Source organism: Glycine max, chromosome 13 (genome assembly GCF_000004515.6).
Source record: "Glycine max cultivar Williams 82 chromosome 13, Glycine_max_v4.0, whole genome shotgun sequence".
Classification (NCBI taxonomy): Eukaryota; Viridiplantae; Streptophyta; class Magnoliopsida; order Fabales; family Fabaceae; genus Glycine; species Glycine max.
In genome coordinates, this window is record NC_038249.2 from 17,224,324 (window position 1) to 17,236,053 (window position 11,730).

General features: G+C 26.6%; 1 protein-coding gene across 1 annotated transcript; it reads right to left on the bottom strand.

Annotated features, from left to right (window-relative positions):
* Window positions 1-251: 251 nt before the first annotated feature.
* On the bottom strand, window positions 252-8,391 carry LOC100808812 (L-ascorbate oxidase). The gene is made up of 5 exons (XM_003543089.5): window positions 8,003-8,391; window positions 7,721-7,813; window positions 6,781-6,993; window positions 4,633-4,827; window positions 252-1,345 (listed from the first exon to the last, which is right to left on the bottom strand). The coding sequence occupies exons 1-5, from the start codon at window positions 8,273-8,275 to the stop codon at window positions 389-391; spliced, it is 1,731 nt and encodes a 576-aa protein (XP_003543137.1). The 5' UTR covers window positions 8,276-8,391; the 3' UTR covers window positions 252-388.
* Between the last annotated feature and the right edge of the window lie 3,339 nt (window positions 8,392-11,730).

Sequence of the window (11,730 nt, forward strand, 5' to 3'; positions counted from 1 at the left end):
CCACTGGTTTTTAGAAGGAATATGTTAGCCGCTTGCACCTTGATGTATTTAAAGAATAATTGTAATTATAGTTTGTCATACACTAAATCCCACAAGTATCGGTAAACTTACACTTGTTTTTTCAAAGGTAAACGCTAGCAACTTGCACTTAGAAGTATATTAAGAACAATTGTAGTTATAGTTTGTTAACATACACTTTCAAAAAAAAAAAAAAGATAGGTCTACATTAACAAATTCTCCACACACACATATATATATAAATTATATATATATATATATATATAAAATTTAAAAATGTAAAATTAAAACATAATATCAATTCAACATTCAAATTTTAATCAAATAAACACTATTCAACATTCTTTTGATGTGTGTATTGTGGCTAGTTTCAATAGTGTCTATTTCCTAGCATCTTTCCTGTAAGCCCGCAAGTTAGTGCATCTCTTGGGATTTTCCCAACTTTTTGAACAGCCTCAGCAAAAATCACACCCATTCCCATGTGCAAATGGGGTTCAATGTGGCAATGGAAAGCCCAAACTCCTGGGTTATCAGCCTTAAACCTCAAAGCAGTCCAACCATATGGAAATATTACTGCAGTGTTTCTCAGCGGTGCATGTGTCAAATTGAATTTCTTCTCATCACCTGATTTGAATTTCCCTTCTCCATACCCCAAAATCCAAAAGTCATGCCCATGCAAGTGCCAAGGGTGAATCTCACTACCACTCCCAGATAATTGGTTTGCATTTTGCAAGATCACATCAACAACTTCATTAAGGTTGAACATGTACACCCCATTGCCAATAGATGCATTAGGGTTCACGGGAGGGTTAAAGATGTCATAATCTTGTGGGAAGGTAACTGGTGGGGGTGTTTTGTCAAAGGCATTCTTTATTTTGAACTTGATAGAACCCAAGTAAGGGGTTGGTGGCAATGTTAGGGACACATTGTTAATGGCCCATTTGGTGAACCCATCAACCCGATTTTGGGTGTTAAGGAGGAAAATTGTACGGTCGGACCGTTTTGGAGGTTGTGGGGTCCCCATTTTGGCAATGATTTTCTTGGTGAATGCTTTGCTACGCTCAAAATCATTCCAAAGAGGTGTGATGGGTGGTGGAAAAGTTGGAAAAACTGAAGCAGATATAGGCTTATAGTTTAGAATCGTTAGGCCTTGAGGGGTATTGGGCTTTCTTCCTCTCACCCCAATTGAAAGCCAATAATTTTTGTTTGGATCTTGGTCCGTGCGAAGGAGCACTGAGTAGCTCTCACCAGAGTAGATGTCAATATCATCAACCGCAAATGGTGTAACATAATTTCCATCAGCTTCCACAACTACAAGTTTGTGATTCTGCATCACATAAAGAAATTACTTGGTAATATTAATTGATGCATGAAAATGAACAGTGATTTAATTTCTTGTTAAGCAAATTTATAATCGAAGAAACAATATTTATATAAGAATGTGTTAAAGTAAAAAATTATAAGATTAACTTGATGGTAAAAAAAAAGTTCATGGGTTTTCTCTAAGAATAAGAATGCGTATTTGCCATAAGTTGTAAAAGAAGGAAAATAAGATTTGATTAAATTGGTGGGGACTTTCTCAAAGCGCTTATTTGATTCAGATGATTTATAAAGAAATAATATTGTTTATTTCCAAAGAATTTACATTTTTCATCCTTTTTTTCTATTTTATCTTCTTTTTATCTCTTTTCTTCTTCTCATCATATCAGTCACTTAGGATTTATTATATACATACGCTTACTTTCTTTTCCTTTTTACTTTTAGGTTATTCTATTTCTATCTTTCTTTTTTATATCATTTATCACATTTACAATTTTCTCTTTCTACTATTACTTTTTTTTTCTATTTCTCTCTTTTCTCTAAGCTAATCATTTCAAAATAAAATAATATTTAATTATTTCTCATTATTTAATATATTTATCATTTTTTTGCAATTTCTTTTTTTTTTTATTCTTGTTCATACATCTCAAAAATTGAGGTATATACGAAAATAAGTGCTCAATTTCAAATGTCAACTGAGTTGGCCAGATAATTGACGTGCCAATGTGCGAAACTTGACTAATACCTTATTACCATGATAGCATTGGGTACGTAATCATCAAATCACTGGCCACAACCCTTTCGTCCTTTCATTCAGAAAAAAAAAAAAAAAAAAACCTTTCGTCCTTTCACGACGTGCTGGGTCCTACCATTACCAAGCCAGTGGAATCTCAATGAGTGATAATTTTGTTTTCGTTTTCCTATTATTTTTATATTAGCCATTTATTTCAAATATTATACTGACACATTTCATTTTATCTTTATGTTACATCTTAAATTCTATAATATCTATGTTTTTTTTCTATTTTTTCTTCTTCTCTCACCTAAGTGTCTAATAATATTTAGAGTGTCTATTTATTTTCTTGATTTAAATATGTTTTAAATCTTTTAAATTTAAATAATTTATTTCTTTAAAATTAATCCATAACGGATTGGATAATAGATTTTAGTTTTTTTTAACTCCATTTAACTCAATTCATATCATATAATTTAATTTATTATATACAAATTTGTTATTAAATACAAAATAAATTTTTAATTTTAACTCACATAATTTATTAAATAATTAAATTAAATCACTAATTATTTTTTTAAAGTTATTTTTATCTTTATTTTAACTTTATTTATATTTTCACACATCAATATCATATTTTATTATTATCTAAAATAAAAATATCATATTAATATTGAAATTATCAATTATATTAGTAAAATATTTTTACAAATAAATTTCTTTTGAGTATATTTAATCATATATACTTCAGAGCTTTAAACCAAAACAAATTATTATTCTAAAAAATATCTTTAAAAAATAAAAATATTTTTAAATATTCATATCTAATTAATTTAACCCGATCCAACATATCTATATTTAAATTAAATCAGGTTGAATTTGTAAAAAAAAATACTTAAACCCAATCTAATCTAATCTATAAAATTTTAATTAGATTGAGTATCGGGGTCTAGCAAACCCCCTAAACCCTCCGATTTTGCAAGCGTTCTGGAGAACGACAACGCAGTGAGTCCACTTAGATACATTGTGATTCAAATATCCAAACAACGTTAATTATTTCGAGAACAAATCATTGCCGCTATTTTGTAACATTATCTATAATTATCTCTACTTTTACATTTTCTGCAAGTATTTAATATATGTTTCTTCATAATTAAGATAGTTTCCTTTCTAGCTACCATCCCGATTTTAATGTCATTGGCACTTTCTTTTTTAAGTTTTTTTTCTGTCATTACCTTAACAATACTTTAATATAAAAGACTAAGGTATGTAGAGCAGTTATTTTTCGACAATAATACTACTTCATATTTTTTAGTGTATATTTAAGATTTAATCCATTTTTAAAAAAATATAATTTTTTATTTTTCTACATATATAAATAAAATAAATAAGAGTGCAACTATATTTTATCAAATTTCTAGTTTTTATGTCCTCAATCAGAGTCTTCGGATATATACTTTAAAAAAAAAAGTCTTCTTACATACAACGGTCTAATTGGGCTAACACAAAAAAGTCACGGATTTCCACATCTATTATATATATATATATATATATATATATATATATATATATATATATATATATATATATATATATGTATATATATATATATATATATATATATATATAAGGCTAACATGAGAAATTTACTAATTTACTTACTTTTAAGAATAGTTCTTTTAAGTTATTTTTTTATCATTTATTTTCTTAAGATATAATAATTAAAATTAATTTCTTACTACATTATATAAAAAAATAAAATAAAAAACTTAAAAAATTTACTTTTAAAGTAAGTGAGTCTATATATATATATATATATATATATATATATGAAAGATATATACCGTTGAAACCATCTTTCTTTATTATATGAAAGATATATGAAATATCATTTTCCAACTTTGTTGACGCATTAGTCATGTTTTCCATACATTAATTAACACCTAAATTATTCTATTGTTAGTAAACAACCAATTAATAATAGATGTGATAAATCACCGTGGATTTCTCCAATAGGTTTCTTTTTGGTTTTAAGCGGGAAGTGATAGCAATACAATATTTTAGATTAACCACATCACACAGCTAAGGGTCACTAAGATGCACATACGCGTATAAGTGATGACACTTCCACAATGGCATGCTGAATGGACACACAATAGATTTGGAACAAAACCGAAATGATAACAAAAAAATAAGGATTAATTACATACTTTGTCACTCAACTATTATTGTTTTACAAATTTTCCTATCCAGGCCAAGTTTTTTTTTTTGCCAATTTTAAAATTTCCAATTTTTACACATTTTATTATTATATTATTAACAAAATGATGTTGTTTCTTAAAAAATGATGATTTTTTTTAGTAACATGTAAATACCAATAAAATGCACACAAAATAAAAACTTAAATAGTAAAGTTCAAAAGTGATAAAATTTATAAAATAATAAAAATTAAGTGATAAAATGTGAAATAGGGCCAAAAAGTTAAAAAACAGAGGAGTAAAATAACACATAGATAATTAATGAAATGCAACCTGCTATATATAGGGTCATATAGAACTTACCGAAATGGCTAAGTTGAGTGAAGCTAGGGCAGTGGTGCTAGCAATCCTGATCCTGTATGTCTTGTTTGGCTCCACATGAAGAATCTGAGGGGCACACTCTTCACCACCTTTAAGTTGGCACTGGGGTAGGGTTGTGTTGATGAATTTAGATGCAAGAGAACAATTGAATTGCCCTCTTCCATTGATGAGCAGAGTCTACAAATTGGAAAAATGAGTAAAGGGTGAGAAAAAGGTGAAAGTGAGATGCTAAAAGCTACCCGACAATTAAGGAAAATTAGTTAAGTGTGTATGCTACTTTTCCTTTGTATCAATGTATGTTTCTTTTCTTTCTCTCTTTACAATCAATAAAAAGCTACTATTAACGCGTAATGCACCAGAAAATTCCACACTTAAAGATAGTCCTTTAGATTTCTTTTTTTCAAAGTAATCATGGTCATTGCATGCTATCAGTTATTTTAGATTTTGTCATGTAATCAATTAATAATTTAAAAGTTTGACATATCAAGAAACGACTTTAAAAAAGTTTGATAACTTTTGTATATTTTGTAGAATCTAGTTATAAAATAAAATCATTAAGAATTAATTCGACAACACATCAACTTTTTTTTACAACACATAAACTTAAAGCTTACTTTTCTTTTAGGTGAAATACTTAAAGCATAATTGTAAAACAAAATATTGTAACATGACTATATGTTCCTGTCCATTTTTTACTGACAATACAATAGTAAGGAAAAGTTGAACTATTTTTGTTATAATTGAGTTATTGTACGGAAAATATTTTCTTTTAATAATTAAAACCAGGCAACTTTTAATTTTCGTTTTTTTAAATATAGAAAAAAAATACAATATTAAATATGACATTAATTATTCAATATTTAAATAATGAAACAGTAAATATATAGAGTCGATATGTGTAAGTAGAAAAAGGATATCTTAATGTCTATACCTTTATAAGTGATTTTTGAAAATTTGAAAGCCTAAGTTAACTTCCAAGCCTAAACTCATTTTATTATAGTATAAAAAAAATCCCATTTTCACACTATCCCGAAAGACAAAAGAGTAACAATGTTAAATACTGACTAAATAACGAGTTTGAATTTATTTATTCTTGCTTGTGATTTTTTTTTAAGATTAAAAACTAACAAAATTCTTACTGTAAACTTAATTGAGATTTAATTTTAAAACATAAATTAGATTATTTCTCTTGGTGGCAATTACAAATTTTTTTTAAGGGAATTACAAACAGCTAAGCCATGGAGTATTATCATTCAAACACTGAAGTTTTATTTAAAACAAAGAGACAGGCAAATGCGTTTCATACTAAAATATAGACATTACAACAGAAAAATAAAAAATGATTAATTACTTTTTAAGTAAACTTATAATATGCTTGAACGAGATGAAAATATTAAAAAGAGAAAAAATAAATAGGTGAATTTTTATTTAATTATTAAAATGAAAGAAGAAAGAAAAAAATCTTTTAAAATAAAAATCTTTTTTTAAATTTATAATTGAAAATTTTCTCACTCTTCCTGTTTTCTTTTTCCTGAATCAAGCATAGGGTTAAACTCGATTGTCTTGAAATATGTGTTAGAAAAGAAAAGAAAAAAGTAGTAGATTGAAGATTTCAAAGATGCCCCTATTATAAAAATCCAACACCACTTGCCCAGATGGGACACGTGTGCAGGCTTTTCAAAGCTACTTTGCAGAATTTGATATGATTTCAATCTGGAAAATGTATCTTTTATATCCCAATATACTATTTTTATTTCTGTCACATGTGGGAGGTAAGTCAAAAAGTTAAGATGAGTTGTTTCAATTGGTTCATTCCTAAACCTTGAGATCGAATGCCTCTTAAAAAATGGAAAATAATACTTGTGTGAAGGTTATCTTTTACATTTTGTCTAGTGTTAAAGTTAAGATAACCTTGAAAATAACACAAAAGTAAAAGATAACATTTTTTATTGAAAAAAAATTGCTGACAGCGCGGAAATAAACATACTCTACATACATATAAATATTTTTCAACACATCATGTAAGTAATATTATTCAAAACAAAATTAATGTCTAGTGTGAAGGTTATTTTTTATTTTCTCTTTAATTATTGAAAAAGTAATAGTGACATTTCTGTTTAATGAAATTACCTGAGCTTCACCAATCCACTTGAATGGTTTGGAAGAGAGGCCAACTTCTTGTTCATGTGAGCTTGTGTGCCACAAATCACTAAGAAGGAGGTTAAATTCACCATCGTAAGGAAACGGTTCGTTTTGTCCCTTTGGCAAATCTACTATCAATGAACCATATAACCCAGCTGATCTTTGCATACCATGGTGTCCATGATAGAAATATGTACCAGGCTGCACCATAGAAAAACCCATGAATACATCATTACACGAGAGAACAACAAATGCATAAAACACACACAGAAACCACCAAAAGAGAAATCATTGCCGGACATGCCTCTTGTGGTCTCTATTTAGACGAGAGAAAAGAAAATAATAAGAAATAGCAGGGATAATGTTTTCATGTACACCAATTAAAGAATTTCACATTACTTAAAAATCAAAGTAAAAAACAGTTTATAATATTCTTCTCGATTAACCAACAGACACCTTTTAAGAACAAATATGCAAAGACTCACAGAAAACTAAAGCAGACAATATTTCAAATGTGATAAGTTGCAGAAAATTTTAGATCCCAATAGATATATATTTCTATTTGATAAAAATATATAAAAAAACAACAAAAGTAAATTTTTAGAAATATTCTTTTCTTCTTATTTTTTGTTCAATTCAAATTTTAAAATCTTTTCTCCCTTCTTATTTTCATTTCTTTGAAACAAACAAAACTCTGGACTCAAATATCAAAGGATAGGACACGGGAAATCAATCAGCACTGTTTTTTCTATATAACTGAAAATAGAAATGACAAATGCCTTGATTCAAGTGAAAAGGAGATTATAAAATTTGTAATTTGATTTTTTTTCTTTGACTCAACCAATCTTACATGACTTGAAGCCTATTGTGTCTTCTTAACAAGGATTAAAATTTAAAAAACAAAATGAGAGGAGAGAAATGTAATTACCCTGTCAACTGTAAACCTGTACTGAAAAGTCTCTCCTGGGTTTATTGCACACTGTGAGATGGCAGCAGTACCATCTGCCCAAGGAGTTCCAACCTGCATAACCAAAAGAACAAAAATCAATAATAAGGCATTTTAGGTCGTCAGCACTAGGCATAGTAAAACTATATTTTTCTTGATATATTTGATATTACATTGATTAACTGAGCTGGACCCTTATATGATAATACAATGTAAACACTAATATTTGATATTTCTACACAAAAAGCGAGTGAAGAAAAGAACCTGTCTGATTCCATGCCAGTGAATAACAGTTCCCTCGGTGAAAAGCTTGTTGGTGAGAGCAATGTCAAGGATGTCACCAACTTCAGCCCTAATAGTTGGGCCTGGAAACTGGCCGTTGATTCCCATCACAACGTGTTCCAAGCAATCTGGCTTTCTGATCATGTACTCCACATCAAACTTGTAATGCCTCACTCTTCCTCCTAGTGACAACTGTGCAAACGCCAACCATATTATGCACCAAACAAAAAGTGCTTTCAAACCCATTGTTACCATGCTAAGAGAGAACCTTTGCAGCAAGGTCTCTAAAGTAGCAGAAGAAATTATTGGAGAACAAAATGAACTGAAATATAGATATAAGAATAAAGGAATTAGTAGAAGATGGTAGCACCATTGCCTAGGTGTGCTTATATAGAGAGAGGGAGGGAGGGAAAAGGTGATTTGTGATTTCACATCGTGCTTGCTGAGTTGTTTTTTGATTATATTAATCTTCCAAAATACCGCGTGCAACTTATTTTTTTAATGTATCGACTAGTTTCTTCGTATAATTATTTGTTTAAACTAAAAAATTATTAGGTTTGGATTTTTATCAAAAGCGCTTGAACCATAATACATAATTGCTGGCCATCTCTCGCAAAAGCAAGTTGACAAAGCAATAATACAAGGAAGTCATTGTTTATAATCTCAGGGAACTGATTTCTTTAAATATAAAAAGGTTAAAATACGTTTTTATCTCTCATAAATTTTATATTTGTTTTCTGTATTAAATTTATAATAAAATAATAATTTATTTTTATTTTTGTTACTTTTTTTAGTCTCTAAAAAATTAATGAATTTTATGTTTTTTCATTGACATCTGTTATTAGTCTTTTTTAAAAATACTAATAACAAATAAAATTATTTTATCAGGAACTAAAAAATTTATTAACGACCGAAAATAAATTTTTTACTTTACCATAAAGCAAAAATATTCTTTTTATTAAGAAGCAAATATAAAATTTAAGCATTTATTAGAATATTTAAGCCATATAAAAACTATAAACTAAACTTATTTCATAAAAGTATTTTTGAAAAATTAGTTTGTGTATATAAATTAAAAAATATTTATTTTTCAATTTGTAAATAAATTTATTAAATATATATCAATAATGTAGATGTTTTAAAGCAAACATAAAACAAAGTACGTATCACTCGCAACTTGTAATATCACAATTATTGGAAAAAAATAGAATAAATAAAAATACTTATTAAAGAATTAAAAATACTTATTAAAGTACGTATCATTCTATTTTCGGCTGCTTAGTGCATTTTTAGTTTACTATTAGATATATTAGTTGTGTTCTGTGTTGCACAGAGTTTTATTTGAAAATGATGAAAAAAAATGTTAAAGAATAAAGATTTTATAAATTTATAATTTTTTCTTATTAATAACATTTTTCTGATAGTATAGGTATTTTTATATTAAAATTAATTCATTTAATAATATATATTTTATGCATATATCATCTTTTAAAATATAATATTTAATAAAATTATAGAAGATAATTGTATATTTACTTAATAAAAAATAAATGACATTATATATAGAAAAAAGATGTTTTTATATATTAATATAAATATATTACATTAATACCTTCAGTCAAATATATGTTTTTTAATTTGACCAATTTTTTTACGAACAATAATAATTTTTTTCTCATATAATTAAATTTAAAATAATTTTTATTTATTTATAAAATGTTTTTAAAATAATGACAGAATAAAAAAATTAACGTACATTTTATTATAGATGTATATTTTGGTACTAATTTAAGCAATAATTATTTTATTTTAATATAAATTTAATATAATAATTTTATTAAATATATATTTTTGATAAATATATTATGTTATATAATATAATATTTAATAATATTATTAAATTTTATTTTTTATTATATCTAATAAATAAATTCTCATAGTAATTAAAAATACTAATAAACATTTAAGTTTTAAACTTTCAAATATATATTTTTTAAAAAAATATTAATTAAAAATTTAAATAGGTCAAGTTAGAAAAATAAAACCGTATTTGATTGTTGGTATTAATATGATGTAGTACATGTCAAGAAGATTTAACTCAGTTTATTGAATAAGATGTGCGAGTTATTATAAATCTTTTCACATTTTCTTTAATTCTCATGAGATAAAAGAAAATTTAATTCAATACATATTAAAAATAATAATTGTTTAATATATAATTAAATTTAGACTAACTTATAATATTATTTAAAATAATAATGAGAAATTAAAACTAAGAGATAAATTATAATTTGACTTTTGATATTTAAAATGTGTGTGGGGGTATAAATTTTGCAATCATAAAATTTTATTTTATAACTGATTTTTAATGTCTTAATTCATATGAAAATCATATATTTGTAAGCATGTATTATATTTATTAAATTTAGTACATATATTATATTTAATAAATATAATGAACAATAATATTTAATATTTATGTATACTATATTAGTAACATTAAATACATATGCTATTAATTAGTCTATTACACTTAATTTTTTTATATAATTATTACATTATTTTATATATAAGATGGATATACGGATAGAAATGGTCAGTCATTAGCTTATACATTGTACTTTTAACTTTCATAGAATTAATAAAATAGAATTTGTGCATTTATTTTTTTAACGCCATTGATCATTCAAATTTCCTATTATTCAATTATATGATTATAATAGAGGCTAGGCTTTGTCAGCTTGTCTCATACACTAGAGACATGGAAACAAGAGAGAGAGAGAGAGGGAGAGAGAGAGAGAGAGAAGAATAAACATGTGTAAAAAGCAAAGTCCACCAACCATGGAATGAAACCACTCAAAATAATAATTGAACATATTAATAAACAAATGGGCCATTTTAATAATTATGTCTATACAAAAATGAAACTCTAAAAATAGTTCAAAAGTCGTTTTATATATAATTGAAGCTCCATTATCACATGCTCTTATTCGATCTAGATATTTTATGTTGAGATGCTTAAAAAATCATAAAATACACGGAAACAGCAGCATACCCCATTTGAATATTCTTCCCATTGACTAGACTTCGGGAGCGGAAACTATTAAAAAAATAATAACGAAATCAAAATTATAAACATACTAGTTAGGTAGTGCTGGATAGTAGTTAGGAAGAGGAGGGTTAAAGTGTACTACGCATTATTTTTAGAGAGAAAGATGCTCTCACCTGCTGGAATAAATTAATATGCATGTCCTCCTTTATTAGGATAATCGAGTACAATAAAAGAATTATGAATCAAAGAATACCATGAGTGCAATACAAATCATGAATGTGATATTTCTGTTTAGTATATATGACAATGTCCAGAATCTCCTTTGAAAAAAATAAAGTTTTCAATCAATAATATAGAATTCTCAATATAATGACATATTTTATCATGCTTCGAACCTAGCCAAACTTTCATTAATATATAAGAAATAATTTATGAAACTTTGTGCGTACATGCATAGCACGACCTTATGTGCTTGTGCCATTGAGAATATTATAACTATCATGATACATTGATATGGAACAACATGAGTTGCTTATTTAGGAATTCTAATAGATTGCATATGAATAATTCAATATGCACACTACAACATAAAACAACCAATACAACCATGCTATTATGGATAAATAATTTAAAGAAAGCATAGCTGGGAGCACAAGCT